The sequence below is a fragment of the Lepidothrix coronata genome, unplaced genomic scaffold (assembly GCF_001604755.1).
Source record: "Lepidothrix coronata isolate B3197 unplaced genomic scaffold, Lepidothrix_coronata-1.0 Scaffold18, whole genome shotgun sequence".
Classification (NCBI taxonomy): Eukaryota; Metazoa; Chordata; class Aves; order Passeriformes; family Pipridae; genus Lepidothrix; species Lepidothrix coronata.
Window position 1 is genome coordinate 1,343,771 of NW_016690198.1, and position 22,365 is coordinate 1,366,135.

Here is a 22,365-nt window from a genome sequence, read left to right on the forward strand (position 1 = left end):
GGCATATAGTGACTTGCTGCAGGACACAGGGTGTCTGCATCCAGTGAAACAAGTTTTGTCAGGTGAAGGAGGATGGGCTCAAGGGTCATCAGGGCCAAGGCGTGTTGTGGGGGGAAATATAGTATCTAGCGACTCACGCATGGCAGTTAAGCGTGCCTCCTTGCTTTTCCCTCCCCATAGTTGGTCCTTGCATTTCTTTCTAGGAAACATAATCCGGCTTTAGTCTGGCGCAGAGGTTCTTGCAAAGTACTGCCTCGTCTCAGCACAGCTGCTCTGCTCGTGGCTGCCTGCTCAGCGGGGCTGGATGCATACCTTACCACAACCTGGTGCAGGCAGCCCGGTGGAGACCTGAGCTTTGACTGCTGCACCAGGACTTCATCTGTGTGAAGACTCCGAAAGGGCGCATCCGCGTCAGGCACGAGAGAGAGTGCTTCAGCGTCACTGCCGCCGTGTGCGAGCCCCGCCATGTCATTTCTCACACTGGCGGGGACGAGCAGTGCCCCACAGCCCATGTTGCTGCTGACAGCTGACTCCAAGGCAGGGAACACCCGGCCAGGACACCAATCCCGCCACCGCTCCGGAGCTGGCCCGCCCCGCCCCGCCCCGCCCCGCCCGTCGTCTCGCGATATTTCTTCCTCCGCCGAGCGGCCGGCGCGCGCCGGAAGGGAGGAGGGGCGCGTGCGCGCGCGGGGGATGTCGGCCACGTGCGCCGTGTCCCGGAAAGCGCCGCCGCCGCTCTCCCGGGGCGAGGGGGATCCGCCGACCAAAGTGATGCGCAGGGGGCTGCGGAGAGGCCACGAGGAGGAGCGGGAGGAGCTGCCGTGGCCGGGAGAGAGCGCGTGCGGCCGGGGCGCGGAGCCCGAGGGGGAGCAGGCGGCCCCGCTCAGGGACGAGCGGCGGAGGCGGCGGCCGCTGGAGCCGAGGGCGCTGGCGGCGGCGGCCAGGGAGGAGGAGGAGGAACGTCTGGAGCGGGAGCATTTCCGGAGGATCATCAACGCCTTCCGATATTACGGGTAACGGAGACCTGATCCCTGTGCGTGATGCCTGCAGGGTGGCCCTGCGCTCGCTGACCGGCCCCCGAAGGGTTCCGGGCTATCCCGCCGCTCCCGGAGCAGGGCGCTCCCCCTGCGGTCTGCGCTCCCTGGCGAGCACTGTGCCGGTGGCGGGGCACAGCAGCCCGAGTCGGGAAGGGGCTTCTGCGCCACTTATGTTTCTGGATACGCTCAAGGTCGCTTTGGTACTTGTCAGTTCGGAAGCATAAAAGAAAGCACCAAACCTGAAGAGGGTGTGAAAGCTTTCTTAGGAAATAAAATACTCTAAGATACTGTAAGGTCTTCAAAACAATAGTAGTTCGTGCTGGCAAAGAAATGCAAATGGTGTTTCAATTATTGGGGAAATTCGTGAAAGACATTTGAGTTTGCCCGAGAGATAAGGGCTAATGGCTACCATTTTTAATAACATCTGTTGAGTTAGAAGAGGGATAACTGGCCCCATAGAAATTAGATAAATCTAACTTTATGATTGAATCCATTGAATAGAAGAGGAAACAAGTTACTAAGATGGCGGTGGTGGAGACTGGCTGAAAAAGTCCAGTCTTCTTCAGTATTTTGATAAACTGTTTCCTGTTTTTAGGTTTGGGAAGCAGATTTGGGATGTAGCAACACTATATCTCTGTACTTCAGTGGACCAAGCCCCATCATGGGACTCATTACTGTGTTTTGAACCCTTCTTGTCACAAGCGTTATTTTTACATGATAGTGAGATTCTTAATAGGAGTGGGTGATATTTATGTAACTTCTCCTGTTTGAGGTTTTCCTGTGTTCGGTTTTATTTGTTTTCCGGGATTAGTGTTTGAGTGGGGAGGTTGGTCTAGATGATACTTCAGTGTGTCTTCCTGAGTGAATTCTCTAATTCATTCTGGATGTATCAAAGACTTAGTTAAAAATATCTGATACTAGTGGCTATTAATTCAGTTCCCAACTGTAATGTCCTCATGTCAGTGATGTAATTTTATCCTCAGGCCTTACAAGCTGAGAACATAATTCTCAACCTCATGCTGAACTGTGGCTCTAGGTTGCTTTTGAATGCTTGTTTTAGTAAATACATAAGAAAAAGATGTGACCTAAATTTTCAATACAGAAGTTCAATTAAATTACCTCTGTCTCAAAGAAATAACTCTGAATGTAGGTGAAATTACGTATCTCAGTAGTTTAAAATAATTGGAATTTTTATTTACATACAGATGTTTATTAATTGGGAGCATCTGTATGAATAAGGCAATAACACACTTTCAGATAAGTCCAGATCTTGTTCTTCTCGTCTTGAGAGAAACAGACTTAACTTCATTATTTATAGTTCTGATTTCAGTGAATTATTAATTTTGCTAGATGGTTGCAATTAGCATGAAAGGGTGGAGAATTAGGTTCAAAGATACTTTTTTTTGGGTCAAACCTTTCAAGAAGATGATGTTAAGTTAAGCTTATGTGCTCTATATCGAGGATCAGTTTATTTTTCTATTGTTTCTTTTCTGTTTCTTAATGTAATTTTAAACCAGTGTAGCTATTGTAGTGAACAAGCCCTTCTCAGAAACATGTGCATGAAATATTAACTGGTCAAATTTCAAGACTGAGGTTGCAACTAAAATTGCAGCAATTGCACCTTACTCTCACTGATGGTTAGTTTTCAACTTTGTACAGCTTTACGCTGACACAAGAGTTTGGGAAACTGCAGTATGACTTGACCAGCCTAAATGATTTGGTGGACAAAAGGGGCAGTGTCTCTTGTCCTGGCTTTATGACTGTGCTCAGCAACTAGACTTCTGTCAGTTTAGACAGAAGTCACATCTAGAAAACTCTAGCAAAAGCTTAGAAGATTCACCTTTTCTGTGAAACTTTTATCTTGGAGAAGTGGAGGAGGTATTTTTAGCTTGTATCAGTTCCATGATCAAATTCACAGTACTAATACTTAGGGTAATATGCTGTTAAAAGGAGGCAGGTTAGTATCTTAGTGTGGCTGACGGAACTCTGGCATGGTCTAGCTATGACTTTTGCATTTCTTTCAGAAGCAGTTGATCTTGAGGGTTCCAATTCGCACTCCATGTCATTTTTTCTGTAGCCAAAATTTACCAGTGCATCCAGCTATTAATTCAATTTAATTTGGATTTGGGAAACAATTTTGGAGATGGTTGTTTGTTAAATTTTGTAGATCCATGGATTAAGGTAGTCATCACCTGCGCTGGAAATAAGTGGCTAATGATGAAACTTAAGTCCTCTTAAGCAGGAACGTGTTAAAAAGAGTGATAATGTAGAACTAGATCTTTAAAAAATTTTTGCCTAAAAAATTCTTGAGAACTTGTTCTCTTGTAAAGAATTAAAAAGTCTGATCACTTTCTGTGTATAACAAAGTGAATAATTGTCATTGGAATAGCTTACAGTGAATTATTTACATGTAATTTGTGTATTGGTTCTAAATATCTAAAACTTTTGCTTTTTAGAACGAATATGCATGAACGAGTGAACAGAACAGAGAGGCAGTTTAAGTCTCTCCCAGCTAACCAACAGAGTCTTCTTCCTCAATTTCTTCCACACCTTGACAAGATTCGGAAGTGCATTGATCATAATCAAGAGATACTACAGACCATTGTGAATGACTGCGTTCATATGTTTGAAAATAAAGAATATGGAGAAGACGTATGTGAAAGTGGACTTTTTCTTGATCCAAAACTAAAGTCTGTATGCTTTGGGATTTTCTACATTTGTTTTTCACACCTCTAGACCTCCAACTTTCCTTTTGCCTTTATTTTCTCATTTCTTGTTTCTTGCTTGCTTACACTTTTCTCACTCTTTCACATTTTGTGAAGCTGATGCTTACTAGAGCTGTTTCTTGCTAGTTCTTTTAGTTACACTTAGGAAAACTAACTGTGAATCTGGCAAATGTTTGTAAAAAGGTATTTTTCTCTGTGGAGTTCTAGCTTTACTCTGCTTACATTTTAAAGTTATTTTTTCTGTTAACTATGTAGAACAGAAATGACATTGTCTGTCTTACTGTAGGTTATTATATGTTGCAGCATTCTGAATTGGTTGCAATTCTAGATAGGCCAAGTATTTTTAATGTTGTTATTGGTGAGCACCTTTTTGCTACTTGACCTGCTTTTTTAGTGTGGCGTCTCTGTCAAACAAAATGTCCCTCAGACTTAAAAGACTGACAGAGGTGGAAACTGAAGTCCTTTTTGGTATCGGCAGACAAAATTCAGTAATGGACAACTCTAAAGTGAGCTTCTTAGTGTTGCCATACCAGTACCTAAAGGGCTCCTCTTTTCAGAGTAACCAGTTCAGCTTCTGCACTAGCTAGGTCCTGGTCCTTTCCTGAATGAGGACTACCAATTTGCTTTGCTATGCCATACCGTATGTTTTTTTTCTGATGTGGAAACTGGTCTCTTGGATGCCAAATGGAGACAGCAAACTCAGTTTGTTTAGGATATTAAGGTGGATTTGAGCTCTGGTCCCAGGAATGAAAGGCAAGTGCTTTGTCAGCTAAAACTCCCAACAGCTCTTATACCGTGACATTTTTCTGTTTATAATTTTGGTTTTTTCCCCCAAGACTCAAAAAACTTAGTACATTTTCCACTAACTTTTTTTTTTTCCCCACATTAATCAGGGAAGCGGGAAGATAACACCAGCTTCAACATTTGACATGGATAAATTAAAGTCCACATTGAAACAATTTGTGAGAGACTGGAGTGAAGAGGGAAAGTCTGAGAGAGATTCCTGCTACCAGCCAATCATTAGTGAAATTGTAAAGAACTTTCCAAAAGAAAGATGGTAATAGTGTCTTAAGACTTATATTTATGTGGAGATAAACTGTTGCACAAATCTAACAAAGTTTGTGTGGAGTAATGAAAAACTTGGTTTCAAAATACAGGAGTTTTTGTGAATGCAGTGGAATTTATTTTTTAATCAGGAAAGTTTTTATTTCTAATACAAGGTGTATTAGAAATACATTAGAAAAAAACCATAATAATAAACTTCACGAAGTAATACCAGGTAAATCAGGAATAGTGTTTTGTTGTTGTTCTGCAGCTTGGTGTAACAGAATGTATTTAACCTTTCAAGTAAAAGACTTCAGGAGTGTGTGAAGTTAACTCAGTTGTGGTCAGCAAGGTAAAGTTTGCAGGTTAGCAGATTATCAAAGTGTGTGTGCTGCAGATAAAAGCAAGGACACTTGTGACAGCAGGAAGTATCACTATTGCCCTTCATGATGGAAAGAAGGAGGAATACTCTTAAGCTCTAGTGCAGTTGCACTTAGTTGCACTAAGAATTTACTCTGAAAATAGTAAATTCTAGGCTTGGTTTCAAACAAGTGTTACAAGACAATTCTTAAAAAAGCTTTGCTGTATGTATGAGGGTAATTTTGTAACCACATTGGCTTGTTAACACTGTAAAATAGTTGTTGATGCAGGGTGTTTTGAGTAACTTCAGGTAGAAGTATACTGGTAAAATCTCAAAAGGTAATAGTGCTATAAGAATTCCATGTTTAATGATTCTGTCAATTAATCAACTCAGTCATCTTAAAGTATATTTTAGGTAAAACTTAACAGTCTTACAGTTAGAATATATGAGAACTTTCTACTCACAAATGTAACGAGCCACAACTTAGATTTGATATAGGTGGGTATTACTCTGGGTTTTTTTCTCTCTCAGTAATTGCTAATAATGTACTAGTACAAATTTGGAAAATCTCTTCTACTAGCCATTTTTTAGTTTCATTAGTAAAGACTGTGGTGGCAGAACATGGAATGGACGTGGTTGATTTCTGTTTTGCTTTGGACTGACTTATGTCAAAATACAAAACGTTTTATCTGAAAGTGAACTTTGCAATGCTTTTAGTGCTAACAGTGCCCTACATAAGATAGAAATGAATTAAATACTGCAGGTTATTTGGTGCATCTCTGATGTGTGGGTCTGTAGGAAAACTCATAGTTAGGTAGCAGTTCACCTTTTTCTCTTGTATGCCAGCCTTTAATGGATTTTGTTTATGAGGGAGATAGCTTATGTCAGATCTTAAAAGATCCATGACTGAGTCTGAAAAACCTTGACTTTTACATTTGTCATCAATGAACTCTATTTCAAAACCTCCAGTATATATTAGGAAGCAACATGTGGTAACAGATTAGGTGAATCTGAAGTTGGTAGTTTTGTGCTTATTTACCAGGAGTTCTGGTGGTGGTCAAACAGAACTAATGTGACAGAGCATGTGTCCCTATTATGGTGGCTCTGGAATACCATTTATTTTGTCTCTGCCAAAATCTCAATACATCACTGTATAGATCAAGCATCTCTACTACAAGTTTGAGTTTGTCAAACTAAGTGGTGGGTTTTTTTAATTTCTAAAATGTGTTTTAAATAAATACGTTATTTAAAAGTTTGATATTCATTATCACTATGGAGCTGTTGTAGCACTTGCGCAAAACCTTTTCTCTGTTCACATATTGTTAGCTACCGTCTAGCTCATTCTTTTTCCTAGTTACCAGAGGCACTCTCCTACTTAGTTATACTTACCTCTGAGGTAAGAAGCAGAATCATGTACTGTCAAGCTTAACTGGCAGTGCGAGAAGTAACTTCCCTGGCAGGGCATGCTAGCTAGTCGGTCTGGTATACAGTTTTATACAAGCTTCACTCTTGTCCCCAGTGACAGGACTCGAGGAAAGAGCATGAAGCTGAGTCAGGGAATGTTTAGGTTGGATATCAGAATTCACCCAAAGGCTGGTTGAGCACTGGAACAGGCTCCCCAGGGAAGTGGTCACAGCACCAAGCCCGTCTGAGTTCAAGAAGTGTTTTGACAATATTCTCAGGCACATGGTGGGATTTTTGGGGTGTCCTGTGCAGGGCCAGGTGTTGGACTTGATGATCCTGATGGGTCCTTTCCAACTCGGCATATTCTCTGATTTTATGATTTTGAAGCATAGCGGGGTTTTCAGTTTTGAAGGTATGGACAGGGCCTGAACTGACCATAGTGGAGTTATTCTGTCTGTTGTTTATAGTGGGAGAGGACTAACTGTGGACACCAATGTATGAAAACAGGTTGTAGATGAACCTCAGAGTTCAGCTTTGCATTTCTTTAGAGTTTTCTTTTGTGCTGAAGTCTCCTGAGATGATGAAAGTGCTAGACAAAAAGTGCATTGGTGGCACTGGGTGATGAAAACAAATTTTCTAGATGTATTTTGCATTAAAAATGATAAAGAAATAAATATTTTAAATTTAAAACTGTCAGTGCAAGTCACCTTTTACTTTGTAAAAGAAATTGTAATATACATAAAATTTGTAATACTCAATGGAATGGTACATGCAGTTTCTAGTTAACATAATTTGTTAACGTTATTGATTCCTTGCATTGGAATCATGTGAAAAAGAAGTTTAAATTTTTGAAACTATTAAAGTATATTTCGCTCCATGCACGCACATGTTGTAGTATGCTCTTTGCAAGATTGACCTGTATGGGTACAGCTGGTATGTAAAGAACAGGAAAAGCAGCGAAGTATTGTATATGGTTGCTTTTCTGGGAAGTAGAAGAAATACAAGCAACGGTTGAAAGTAGCTGTAAATTACAACAGTGTGAAGAGATGCTACTGTTATCCTGTGTTTCAGTCTAGTCTTCTGATAAGACTGTCATCTAAAAATAACATACATGGCCAGAGCTATTCCTGCCTTTTATTCCTCTTCAGAAATAATTCATTCTTTTTTCTTAGCAGAATCTGTTACTAGGATCAACCAAGCATTTTTAAGTGAAATCCCATGAGATCAGGTCTTCCTGAAGAACTGATAGATTTCCTGCATTATTCATGTTGGAATTTAATTGTGTTTCAGCTCTGTAGTATTTAAATTTCTTGTATTTCTTCAATCTGCATGAGCCATGATCTCTGCTTTCTGAAGGAAAAAATAGTAAAACATAGATACATTTTTATTTCTTGATGGAATGTGTTTGTTGAAGCATTTAAGTTGAAAATCTAAATAAGCATACTGATACATTTTTTTCTGATTCCTCTTTTTTCTGTTGTCTTTGTTTCCTTTCACTTCTACTGTTGTTACCCTTCCTGTTTAAGTGAAAGGCTGTAAAGATCATCAGCTTCTTTTCCAAAAGAAATCTAAGAAATAGTTAACCTTTTTGTTAATTATCATTCCATGGCCAAGAACAGTATACTTAGGTATTTTTTCCATTGTTTGCTTCTCATTAACGTGGCCTCTGGAATCAACTATAATTTGAAATTTATCTTTGTTATCCTGTCCAGCAATCAATTGCATTTTCCAAGGTGCTGGCAGAACAGCCCAGAAGAGATCACCAGAGCTTAGTTTCCTTTTTATAAGAAAAACAGCTTATTGGTCCTGAGCTTGGTTATACTTCTTGAATGTGCTCAGTCAAATTTATAGTAGAGTTGAAATTTCTGCTTTATTTGAATTTTATTTAACTTTATAGAATATACATCTGTCCTTGGAGGTTTTTGTACTTAGCTTAAGCTTCCCTTTAAACATTGGACTGAAGAGCAAACTATATCATCAGTGTTACTACAGTCCACTGAGTGCTTTGCAGATCTTTACATGAAAGTACGTAAAACTCAGCTGCCAAGTTTGAGAAAAATTGGTCTTCAAATTATTATGCTGTTTAGTGTATGTCTTTAAAAAGTCTCTGAAAATATGATTTAAGAAAAATAATGAAAATCCTATGCTGAGAATTGGATTTAAATATAAAGACATTGTAAACACATTGTAAAGGATTCCCACAGTGTGGTTTTATTTTGATATTTCCACTGATGAGAAGCCCATCTCTGTATGGGATGTGTATTTATCACTTCTGCTCATTACATAAATTGAACTACAGTGTTCAGTTTATAAAAATGAGTTTCATGTTTCATGAGATACACTAATTTTCATTTTGCTGAGCATGTCTACCACTTTAGCACCATTATTTTTGGTTACAGCACAATATGCATGAAATAAGCCTCTGTTTTAATCATGTTTAATGTTTCCTGTTAAAAAAAGCACACCTTTTAAAAAGTTAAAATCTTCCTTAAAAGCTGAAAATATATAACACTGCAAAATGCAGTACAAAAATGTCATGACAGATTTTGGTTGTTTCTGATATTTCTCCACTACCTTTTTTTAAGAGACTTTTGCAGTTTCAATAGTTGAGCCAAGCAGAACCATGCAGCCCTCTTGCCTGCTTTCCCTGCTCTTTGGCTAGCCTCCTTGCCTGCTTTCCCTGCTCTTTGGCTAGCCTCCTCTCCCTGCCAAGTTGATAGGCTAATGTTTCTACTCTACTGGACCACAGTTATTTAGTGGATATTTGTTGATTACCCATTTATGTTCCTAACTGCTGCTAGATGTGTCGTAGAAATCCTGCTGCTGCTGACTGGATCAAGGCTAGTTTTCACTGTGGATAACTTTGGGTAATTATATTATTGCAGGTTTTGATTTTTTTTTTAAATTGTCTTAGCTACTGCTGCAATCACATATCCACCAAAAGAAAGTGTGTTTTTTCTAATCTGTTAAAGCACTGTGGCCATTAAAAAAGCAGTTTCTGTGCAATTAAAGATTTTTAGCTATTGTCACGATTTAAAATTCAACGTACATAGTGCAATGGGGTGCTTCCACTACCACAGCTTTCATACCTTAATTTTTTTTTAATTCATTAATAGGTTGTCACAAACAATTCTTTTTAAGTCTTGAAAAGAAGAAGGTGTTTGACCATTTTTTCTGAAAACAGGACACTGTCAGCAGTCACTACTTGTTATGCAGTCAGTTTGCCACATACCTAATTTCTCTGACTATAAATTAAAAAAAAATGCTCTTGAACCATTTTGGAAGGCTAGTTCAATGTTAGTGGACTGAGATTTGGTTATATTGTATTTATTAGCTGTGCTCTGTAGGCTGAAATGAAGTTGATGGCCAGGGCCAGTGTCTGGCAACCGATGTAAAGAGTATAGCTAGAAATTACATTGCTAACAAATTTCCAGACAAGCTTTAATCCCTTAATAAAGGTACGAATGAAAGTTTAGTTAAGACTGCACTAGAAAAATATGGTAGAAAACTACTTACTAAGAGAGAATTTGGAAAATTAGTTTAGAAATACGAAAACTTTATATTGTGAATGAAAAGATACAAGACAATTACAAGCAATTTAAAATCAACTCGACTGTTAGAGGCTTTATCTTGTTTTAGGATGCATAAAGGTGCAGATTTCAAAATATGAATACACTTGCATTATTAGGTTGTTTTAAGAAAAGTCTTTTTTTTAATCAATGTATCATAATCTTAAAAGTGGCTTAAGGCTTTTCAACCCATTCATTGTAGAAGTGTCCACTTGGGTGTGCTAAAATCTGTGTAGAGCTAGTCTAAATCTTTCATGAATAAAGTGAAATTGTAAGGAAATGAAGAAATAGATGAGGTTAGAAATACATTTAGAATAACAGTGTCTCACTATGAATAGGAAAAACTTTAGATTGAGGCTTTTCTAGCTTCTTCCAGAAAGTGCATTTTCTTCTTCCTTCTTCTTCTGGTTCCATATTTTCAAAAGTATTGTCTTGAGCATGTAGTTTTCTCCTGAATTAAATTTTTTTTTTTTCAGTAGGACTGTCTTCTGGTTTTCTCTTGTAGACTAGAGGTAGTGAGAACCATTGCTTCATGGAAGTGCTCTTAAGTAATAACAAAGTCTTGATTTCCTACTTCTTTTTAATCAGAAAAAGAGCCTGCACATATAATGGGAATGAAATGAAAGTCAAGAACGATTTTTCCGTTTCAGAGGCGTCATCACTAATTACGTGATTAGGTCAAAACCCAAAAGATGCTGTTAAAACTTCTTTGTTACATTGTGTGCCCTTTAGAAAAGAATAATACTTTCTGTTGATTTTGGGTAATAGTGTTCAGAAATGTACAGCTTTTCAGAATTTACATAACTCCTTCAGTGATCTTTGTGCTTATGCAGCATGCTAACTCTTTTGAACCCTTCTTGGCATGCTGAATTTTTAAGTTGTCAGAGGCTTTGCATTTTGCTGTCTGTACTTGGATCTTCTGATTGTGGCCTCCTCTTCCATTTAGTTGCATATAAATTGATAGACATATGTTTTGTCTTTGCACGTGACATGCAAAACAGAGAGTAGTGTTCGTGCTTTTTTTTTGCTATATGAAATCATAAAGTCTTGTTCATGGCTGGAAACTGAAAAAATATTTCTTTTTAGATTAATTATCTTTTCAGTTTGGCATGGGAGTGGGTTTTGTTGTATGAGTGGAGATTTCATTGCACTGTGGTGGAAGTCTGATGGTTACAGTAAGTCTGTATTGCCTTTTCTGCCTCAAAGAGGAGCAAATGTTGAGATTCTTAGTTCTCCTATTCGTTAGTTGCTGCACTTGGAAGATGGGAGAGATTTTTCTAGGTATGTCAGTAAACACACTGCTGGATGTCTTCTGGTTGTCTTCAACTTGATGCCTAGTTAGGGTTAAAGGGTTGGAGAGCCAATTTAGGAAATATGTCACTTAGATACTTCAGGGAAACCCACAGTTGCTGAGATGGTGACCAAGGTTTTTACATTCTGAATTGCTCATCAGATTATGGAGGTTTTATGTTTCTCATTTCTCCTGTCAAAATACTTGTTTATTTTTCATGCAAAGTAACAAAAATATATCTAGAATACTTGCTGATTATCAGTGGGACTTGGAAAAATACATGGTTCATATGATAATGTTCTTCTATTCACTTAAGAGATTTTTGGCTTGATAACTGTAAAAGTTTTAAGGAAAAATATCGTTCACTAATTATGCTCTGTATTCTGAATGAGGGTTGTATATGTTCTTTTAAGTAGTTTCTGTGTGTTGTTTTGACTGTACAGTTAACCAATCTAATCAGAACTGGCTCAGTTTCCATTTAAAAATAAAGTCATACAGGAAGTATAATATCTAAGTATATGGGGGGAAAATGTTTGAGTGGACCTCTAAGTTGTGTTAAGAGGTATCAGATAAAGACTTAACTATTATTTTTGTTCTGTTGCAGGGATTTCTCCAAAGTTAATATCCTGGTACCTGGTGCTGGGCTAGGTAGATTGGCGTGGGAAATAGCTATGCTCGGTTATGCTTGCCAAGGAAATGAATGGAGCCTCTTTATGCTCTTTTCTTCTAACTTTGTACTCAACAGGTATATAGCTTACATTTTACTTGCTGATTAAAACCTAGAGAGGCAAAGTCATAAATGAGAAAAGTCTGAATATGAAAATCGCACAAGAACAGATTTGTAAGTCCTAATACAGGACACACATAACCACTGTTTACAATGTTTTAATGAAAAAAAAAAAAAAAGAAGTCATAGGGATAAATGGGGAAGGAGGGATTGTATCTGAGTCATTAAAATTATAGGAAGCATGGGGTTTAAGTTATGAGTTGTAGAATCTCTAGATTGTACCACAGATTTTCTGCAAAATTTTGATTAGGTTTTGTGATTTATTTCACATGGTTCTGTAAAATGCGCACCTCTCTTACTGATGTCAAATATGGGCTCTTAAATATGTTCGTGGTATGTAGTGCTGGTGATTATTAACAGAGGAAAGCTGCTAAAAGAAAGTATTACATTTCATATTACATATCCATATTATTACATATCCATCCTAAGATTTTAGGCACTGTTTTGACATGAAAAACAACCACTGAGGCATGCTGAGCATGAGAGGCTAAAATAAGAGTTAACAGTTCCACAATTATGCGGAGGTAATAGATTCGAATGTAGTAAATTTCACTTTACAGGTTTAATTTCAAATTACATTTTTGTATTTGGTATTCTGGCATGTGCATTGGAAATTACTGGTTTCAGAATAAAGTTATTAGAGAGGAAAGAAGGCAGCACATGCAACTGGTCTTTTAAGAAAGAGGGTAGGAAGACTACAGGTGGGCAAATATGAAAGTGGTCTGGGGGATGTTTTGTTTTTTTGGTGGAGTTGGTGCCAAGTTCAGAGAGACAATTTGCCAGTCATTCATCAGTCTCTAAGTGTACACCTTTGCTGAAAACACCTAAACTATTGGTTTGTATTCTGTATTACCATAAAACATAAAGATCTGTTTGTAGACTGATTGTCCACAGTGCACCGTGATGATCTTACATCTCTTACAGCGTACTGTTCAAAAACAGCAAGAGGAGAACACTGTTTACGATGGCTGCTGCCTCTGCATGTAACAGGTCAATGTGTTGAAAATAGATATTTACTGGAGGTTCATTTGTTCTTTTTTCCTAAATTATTCTCAAATGAATCATCTGCTGGTGAAATTGTATATTACAGTTGATCTGACTGATGCCTTGCAGCTATTGAAAGGAAGCCACATTCCTCTTGTGCTTTGGAACTTTTGAAATTATTCAAAGCAGTATAAAAGTATTCATTTCCCATCTTTGGTAGCACTGATCAACTGTCACAGAGGTTAACTTCATCCCTACCATCCCTACTTCATCCCTACAATCCTGCCTGATGGCAGGCTTCTTTAAATAATGAGTCTTTGGCCTATATGTGGAATTGTCCTGAAGATTCACGCTTAGCTAACAGTGGTAATCACTCATAGCATCTAGTGCTCATGTAGTGTTTCCTGTTTATACAGGATATTTAGCAAAGAGGTGTATATGCATTAAACTTGCTAACAGTATGTGATTTTAGACAACAAAATTGAGTGTTATGTAACTGCTGTAATCTTCATCACTTCTGGGCAAATTATCAGTTACAGCTCCTTGAAAGAGAATACTGCTAGCCTGACTAAGAAGTGCAGTCAATTCAGTTCAAATCCAAGCATTTTCCTTTCCGCCAGATCTGTTTGGGGGCTTGGTGTGTCTTTTATGAAGGTCTTAGGGACTTGGAGAATCTTTCAGTTTAGTCTTAAGTGGCTGTTCGCAGTTAGCCTTCTGAAATGGACATCTTTGATTTCCTGAAACTGGAAGAAACAGCATCTATGAGCTGAAAATAGTAGTTAAGGAAGAGTGGTAAAAAACAAGGATTTAGTGACCTAGTTTTTAACTATAGTCTCAATTTAATTTGTTTTTTCAGTTGATGAAAACATGAGGATTTTGCTAACACATGCTTAACAGTTTGGATATACCTTCTTTCTCTGACCATAGTTCATTTTTAGGAGGACAAAGTACTGTTTTGAGTGTCAATTGCTACAGTAGGTTCCTAGATGTACAGTGACTTAATATTTCTGTACACAAAGTGATATCTGCTGATTTTCACATATTTAAAAAAAAAATCTTAATTTTCTTAGATGGTGAACTTCTGTTACAGTGGATAGAGGTGCATGGTATGATATGTATAGTATGTGTCAAGGCATAACTGTGGTCACTGTAAGTATTTGAAATTATTTAGAGTGTATTATTCTGTTGAGGAAGCACTAATTTGAGAATAAAGTGATCCTGGAGTACTTAAGCTACAATGGCTCCAAAGCTGCTTCAATTCTTTTATGGGAAATTCTACTTTTCCTTGTAGGCGTAAGGTTTTTATGTGGTGTATTTTTCTAGTGTTTGCTTGAGTTCTGGATATAATGACAGATGTCAGAGGTGATCACCGGTGGTACAGACACACTTCATTTCTTAAAGTTTTGGAAGAGGGAAAACTGAAAAGCATAATCTGTTCTTCTGCGTCTGCCGGGCAGCCTAAAGCCACAGGACACTTTACTTCCCTGTGAGATCTGACAGGAGGGGAAACAACACTAAAGTGGTATCTGTGTGGATGAGACAGGAGCAGCTGGTTGCTGATGTGCTGTTTTCTAGAGCACAGGGTCAATAGCCTTGGTGTCACTCGCTTTGAGAAAGTTCTATTCGAGTAATATAAAATCACTTTGTACACAAGTTAAAATAGAGTTAGTTTAAAAAAGCTTTAATTAACACCAGTAGAATTCATGCTAGTAATTGGTTAATCTGTACATTCTGGAAAGAATTTTAGAGAAATCTTGACATTTGGAGAAGGCTTGTTTGTTGCATGTCCATGAATGCCTTAGGATGAAAACAGTTAAATTACTCTTGATCTATAAACCAGTGGTCAGAAGTGAGATTTGACCTATCAGTTTTTTCCAGAACTGAACAGTAAATGCCCTGCCCCTATGGAAAATAAAGAAGTGTGCCACAATTGAATCTGTTAGAGTTTTATAATATAACATATGTGACACGTGTTTTGTTGGAATGATGGAATTGCAAAGGACTGGAGTACTTAGTTTTGAAGTACAGATTGGTGAAGCTGGAAATGGTGGTTTTCAAGCTTGTATATGAAAAGGGGTTGGTCTTTTCTATTCAATTAGCAGTTTCCTTTGGAATTGTTTCAGTATACTGCTGCTCAAATAAAAGTCGGTTTTGTATTATTTTTTAGTTGATAAAAAGAAATATAAATATGACATGAAGAAGGTAAAAAATGTTATTTCAAAGACCATTACAGATGTATTCTAACCACCAACCAAAAGAATGCACTTTCTGTAACCCAGTAGATTGCTTGCAGTTTATGGAGCATTCCATGATATGTATTTTATGGGACAGCTATGTCCTCTGTTGTCTCTGAAAGAAAATGTTTTTGTTTTTTAGTTACAAACTGATTTTACAAGACCATGGGAAAAGCTTCTTATTATACTTAAATGCTGTATTTTATCACTTTTTAAAAGAAGAGTTGATTTAGTTAGTCATGTCAACCCAGAAATTTTATTCTACAAAGACATGTTTACTTAGTGTAATTGCAGTGATCCAGGTGTTACAAACTTAAAATGACTTCTAGTGTGCTTTGCAAAATAGCATTTATTTATTTTTTGAAATTTTAAAGCATCCTTTCCATTAGCATCTGGAAAATGCTTTTAATCTGGTTCAGAAAAGACTGAAAAGTCTAGAATGAGAACAAACATTTCCAATAAAATTAATGGAACCAATGTTACTCCTTTTTTTTTTTTTAAATAGGAAGATAAATGATCCAGAAAATAGTAGCTTTATAGAATATAGTAAATCATAAATTTCATTATTCGTTCAGAAAAGACTGAAAAGTCTAGAATGAGAACAAACATTTCCAATAAAATTAATGGAACCAATGTTACTCCTTTTTTTTTTTTTTAAATAGGAAGATAAATGATCCAGAAAATAGTAGCTTTATAGAATATAGTAAATCATAAATTTCATTATTCTTACAAAATAAACTTATGTATTTTCTTTTCAGCAGAGAAATGAGTTAGAGAAAATTATAAAAAGTTGGAAAAGAGAATTTTAAAACTGGGTGGTTATTTTGCCATAATTCGTGTGTCAGAGTAAAATTAATTTTTTGATCAGTTCATAATGATGGGCAATCTGAAGTGTTGCGAACTAGATTAAGTCCTTTAGCAAATGTGTAGCTTTTACAAGAACTTTGACGCTTATATTTCTAAGAGGTAAGCAATTAGTTGAAACTGAATTTTGCTGATTTTCATATTTTGCAGATGCTCTGAAATTAACTCATGTAAGCTTTATCCCTGGATTCATCAATTTAGCAATAACAGAAGATCTGCTGATCAGATACGACCAATTTATTTCCCAGATGTTGATCCTCACAGTCTTCCTTCTGGTTCAAACTTCTCTATGACTGCAGGGGATTTTCAAGAAATTTATTCTGAGTGCAGTGAGTAAATGCAAACCTCTAGGCTATCCATGTATCTTCAGAGTATTTGGGATAGTTAATGATTAGAGAGAGAATGGAACTGTGTCTACAAGCACTGAGGAAAACTGTAGAAAAACTGTAGTAAAACTAGCTACTAACTGTAGCAAGATTTTCTTATTCAGAATATTTCTCCAGCTGTATAATAAAGTGCAAATCAATAGGCCTATTTCTTATTCCAAATCAGCTTTTCTTTTCTTCTTAGTTATAAAAAGAATACGGATGCCTCCTTGTCTAACACATCTTGCAGGACCCTTCCTTACAGTTACTTAATTTTCTGAAGATTCTGTCTTTACCATTACAACATCTGATACTGGCAAAAATCCTCAAGACTTTTTTTTTAATTTTATTTACAGAACTTAAAATTTTTGCAATTTCAAGAATAAAATTTTAGAGAAAAACAGGGAGACTCATGCATTAAAAGGTAGATTTTGAAAGTTCCTGCTTGTTAAATTGACCAGTAAAAAACAGCTGGGGAAATATTCAGATACTGAATAAAATGTTTTAAAGCTAAGTGATTTGTGAACGTAGACTTGTATTCTAAATACTAACTAGGGAGCCTAAAATCACTGGGTATTTTTGCAGTTATATTTTTAACAGTTGTCATATGAAGTTCATAGGACAGGTGAGTAATAGCACACTTGAGGTTTCATTTATATAAAATGTTACAACATTTACATTTTACAGTATATATGTCATTTTATGTGTATGACCAATTTTATGAAGTGTATACATAACTATATGTAATGTTTCAGAGTTTGTGTGTACATATACACACTATACAGGTCAAATGAACCCAAACATAACAATTTTTAATATAAACCAAAATATTTTATTTACTTGTAAACAAAATTAGGAGCCTTCGGATGTTGTTAGTTGAAGGTAATTCTGAGTATGTGAACAAATGCCAGGGTTAAATGATGAACTTTCACAGGGTAAAAGCATTCAAAGTAATCTCTGTATACTTTGCTCTTTTTATGCAGATACGTGGGACTGTGTAGCAACTTGCTTTTTCATAGATACAGCACATAATGTTATTGATTACATTGATACTATATGGAAAATACTAAAGCCTGGAGGAATATGGATAAATGTAGGCAAGTGTGACCAGCCTCTCTTTTTGACTTATTTTTGATCAAATAATAGGCATCTAATACTGGAAAAGTGTGTGTGGATGAGTGTGTCTGTGCAGAAAACTGTACAACTAGAAAAATACAGGGCTTGGAAATTATCTCAGAAATGTTCAAAATATGTTCAGATGTTTGCTAGTTACAATCAAGTCAACACCATGTGATTTTTGAATAGGCAAGTAAATCTTCCTAGTGGCAGGTTTAGCATTTGTGCATCAAACATTTGTTATTTGTCAAATGTAGTGTTCTATATTCTTTTTTGCTATTTTCTAAGAAAGTAAAACTTATTCTATGTGTAAATACACTCTTGCTTTTTTTTTTTTTAATGTCTAGTTGGTACTGTGCTTCTAAGCAGACATTTTGGCAATGAGATTTATGTATGCCTTGGATCAAAACAAAAGAGATTTAACTGAAGTCTTCCGTGGTGAAGGAATGTCAGACAAAACTCAGGCATTAAATATTTTGCATAGTAGAAACTGCTCAGTCGCTGGGCAGTCAGTCACTATCCCAGTCCTGGCCAGTCACAGAGTGCAGGCAGAGCTCCTGAGCTTTAGAGAGAGAGGTAATGCTGGGCTGAAGAAATTTTAAGATACAGAAAACACAGTCTGGTGGGGAATGTGACAAACTGTTGAATAAGCAGCTGAAGTAATTTGTTTTAGTTTTGCATTGATTCCGAAATTCATTATAAAAATCGTACTTGAGTGATAGAAATACATTCTTTTGTCAGTATTTATAGAATCATAGAGTGATTTGGGTTGGAAGGGACCTCAAAGATCATCTAGTTTCAACCTCCCTGCTGTGGGCAGGGAACCTTCCACATTTTTGAATATGTGAGTCTGGATATAAGCATTTGTTGTACTTTCAGTATGTGCTCTTGATTTTTAAAACATTTTTGTCTTTTTGATAGCCATTTCTATTGTATCTTTGTACTCTAGGTCCTCTCCTTTACCATTTTGAAAACTTGGGAAATGAACTTTCTATAGAATTAAGCTATGAGGATATAAAAAATGTTATCCTACAATATGGATTCCATATAGAGGTAAGAACGTGGTGCAGTTTGCAATGAGTAGTATTGGTATAAACCAAGCAAACTGCTTTGATAAACCACCATAAATTTAGTTCAACATAATGGTATTTATTAATAACATCTAGGAGTATGTGTTACAAATTATCTGCTTTTCTCATTTTTTAGAGGTTTACAGATGGGCCTTGAAATCTAATATAGCAATTTCTTGTATAGTTTCTGTAGAGAAGCTGTCTTGAAAACTGCTGCTTTGTTTTTAGGTGGAGAAAGAATCTGTACTGTCAACTTACACTGTGAATGAACTCTCCATGATGAAATACTACTATGAATGCGTGTTGTTTGTGGTGAGAAAACCAGAATAGTAGTGGTCTAAATAGGTTAATGAGAAAAAAACTGTTGGCTTGAAAGCTAGAAATGAGGGTAAAATGGTCTGGGTGATGTATGAACACAACCTCACATAGTGGTGCCTTCTTATTCCTAAGAGGATATAGATAGTGTCTATTTTCTTAATATCTCTATTGCTGTTCGGACATACACTATGCCATGCATATTTGTAATATACTTGTGAAGGTGAAGGATGTAATGTTCACATACACTGTCATTGTGCTTTGGAGTGCATTAGAAATAAAAGCAAAAATGTTTTCTTGAGAACAAAATTAAATGTTTGCCATAAGTAGGCTAATTCTCTGCATATGCTGCCTAATATTTCATAGATTTATAGTGATTTTTTCTATTATCTGATATTAGGAATGCATGGAGGTGCTTACTGTGTCATGTTTAGAGAAGTATTTTTAAATGTATACTTAAATTATGAAGTCTGAAATGGTTGGAAAGTGGTAAAATTATTCTTGACAGATAAAATAGCCATCAAAACTGGTAGAGCATTTTCTGTGGAACTGAAATGAAGTAGATTATTGTATAAATGCTAATCTCTGACTGTACCACTGTTAACAGTTTAATTAAAACACAGAGCCTGTGGGCAATTTGAAATACTATATGAAAGCAGAATACTGAGTGAAGAAAAAGCAATGTGTCACAGAGAAGCAGTATGATAACCTCAGTTGAGGAATACTACCAATTTTGATTGAGCTTTGTGTTGAAACTGAAATGTGTTAGATGCTTTGCCATCTTGTAATACACTGATTTTGAGTCATCTGACTGCTTAAGCTAAAACTTCCAAAGTTGATAAACATAGCTGAGTTATCCATGCCATGTGTAGGTAGTACAACATAAAAACATCTGTCGGGGCAGTGAAGTTATGAGAAATAAAATACATTTTTTTTTATTACAAAACAAAATTATAGGCGCATTGTGAAGTTGTAAGGTATGCAGTTCCAAACTGGACTGGGTACCAGGGTTCTTTTGCGGCCGGGATAAGGGAAATATAAAGTTCCTAAAAATTAAAATTAAAAATTAATTTTCGGAGAAAAGGAAGCCTTTTTAGGTAAAAATTAATATATTAAACTTATCTGAAAAAGGATGGGATTTTGTAAAACTATAAAATACATGAAGTTTAAACCCAAGGGGTTTTTCTCCCCAGGACCTTGGTGTGAGATGAGACCGGCTCATGCTGAATAAACCTTTCCTTGGTGATACAGTTCCTTTGTTTCATAGGTAATTGAATCTTTCTAAATTAAATAACAAGAGATTTCTCACAAAGTTACGTGTAAATATGTCCTATAACCTAATCACCTCTGCATGAGTCAGGATATGCAGGATAACTACAGACACTTTATCCTTCTGACTTCTTGGCTTGTTCCTTATACTAATGTGTTTTTTTCCTAGCAGATGTTGCTTAGGTGAATATTTAACGTACAAGTCATGATACTATACAAGAGGCTGAATCTCCTGTCACTTGGAAGTTATGATGTACATGAGAACATTAATTAATAATCACTATTCTGAGTGGAGGTGTCATGTTAAGTATTTTGTTTTCTTAATATATTAATTACCTTAAGTATCATTTTCACGCATTTTCAAAATGGTCTTTAAAATATAAAAGCATTATGAGGGCTCAAGTTTTTTTCATATTTGGCCTTAATGACACTGGTCAATATCTTGTTTATTTCCCATTATTTTTAGTCCTGTCTTTCTTGGTGGTGTCCTAATCACCTCCCTTTAATAGATTTGTTATGGCTTTTGGATTTTTCCAATTAAGGCCAGAAATTTGTGCTTTTATTCCTAAATTCAAAATCTGCAAGGAAGAAAAACACCAACTTTTTTTTTTATAGTTTGAACACCACATAAGAAAGCACGCATCTGTATATCTTTCAGTACTTTGCCCCTTTCCATTCAGAATCCGTATTGAAATAGAGGTTTCTGGTCAACAGCAGTTTTTAAGTATACCATGACTTAAACTAGTCTTACTTGAACTCTTTCTAAAAGTGCACCACCATGACTCAGTTCCACAAATGAGGTATCAAAGGTCAACCCTGCTCCAAGAGAGATGTGTTTCAAGAAGAAACAATGCTATTGCAACATAAAATTAAAAATAAAAATCCTTGCACACTTAAAAATAAAAAAGCCACTTGCTTTAATTTCTGTATTGTACCATTTACTTTAATTTTTGAGGGAATTTATGATTCTTTGCTTTAAATCTGCTTTTTTTCTACCAGAATATGATTAGCATTTTACTTAATTTTCAAGCTCCTTGGAATCAGACATAGCTTAAGTGAATGTAAATTGTGCTATTACTGAGTAGTATATCTATCTGTAATGTTACCCAATTTCTGCCTCCTAGCCCGTCTGTAACTTGGAATGTGGTGTTCCTGCTTTTCACGAATAGGCAATGGGACTCTTTCTTTCTGGTTGAATGTCATTATCCTTTGTTCTGGTAGTTTTGTTCCTTGCCACCCCATGTAGTCACAGTTGCCATTTTTATGTATTTTCTGAAAATGTTTTTATTTGCTTACATCAGGTATAATATGGTGGTGTGCTTTTATTTCTGATCTAGAAAATGCCATCTTCCCCGCACAGTGTTCTTTTAAATCGCAACAGTCACATTAAGAGTTGGAAGTAAAATAATCTTGTGAGTGAGCTGTGTTAGTAGTGTTCTACCTACCTATTTATGAGTTCCTAGAATTCACCACTTGTACTGTTATGAGGGTCGTTGTGTATTATAGAATGTGATCACTGTTCTATTCGGTTGTATACGTGGGGGAGAATGTCCAAGGCGTTCATCAGATGAGACTGTTTACTTTAGGTCGTTATTAAACTGTACATAGTAACAGATGTAAAATAAACTGCTGCATAACCTTAAGTGTAAAGCTTCTTTATATGGAGTTTGACAAATGTAAAATGGCCTGGGTTTTTTTGTTCCTTTATTTGTTTGGGTTTTTTACGTGGTACATTCTGAAATTGGTTGCGAAGATAAGGATGAAAAGTTTCACGTCTCTGCGTCCACTTCCCGCTATTTTACAGAGTGTGTAATGGACCTGTGGCTTTTTGGATATTAAAGCTTGGGGCATGCCTTGATCTCGCTCGTGTTTGACTGCTTTACTGCCGAGTGACTTTCATGGCTGCAGCGCTTCCCGCTCCCTCATCCC

General features: G+C 36.6%; 1 protein-coding gene across 3 annotated transcripts; it reads left to right on the forward strand.

Annotated features, from left to right (window-relative positions):
* Positions 1-689: 689 nt before the first annotated feature.
* On the forward strand, positions 690-22,294 carry CARNMT1 (carnosine N-methyltransferase 1). 3 transcript variants are annotated; one of them, XR_001873548.1, is made up of 8 exons: positions 690-1,013; positions 3,494-3,689; positions 4,657-4,820; positions 12,037-12,177; positions 16,452-16,630; positions 17,650-17,759; positions 18,732-18,835; positions 19,081-22,294. XR_001873548.1 is itself a non-coding variant. In XM_017807245.1 (8 exons), exons 1-8 carry the CDS (start codon positions 694-696, stop codon positions 19,180-19,182), a joined length of 1,320 nt encoding a protein of 439 aa, XP_017662734.1. In that variant the 5' UTR covers positions 690-693; the 3' UTR covers positions 19,183-22,111. The 3 variants fall into 3 exon arrangements, 2 of the variants coding, with proteins under 2 accessions (XP_017662734.1, XP_017662735.1); XM_017807245.1 differs by having other exon boundaries at positions 17,650-17,763; positions 19,081-22,111; XM_017807246.1 differs by lacking the exon at positions 690-1,013 and adding an exon at positions 1,034-1,237 and having other exon boundaries at positions 17,650-17,763; positions 19,081-22,111.
* The last annotated feature ends 71 nt before the right edge of the window (positions 22,295-22,365 follow it).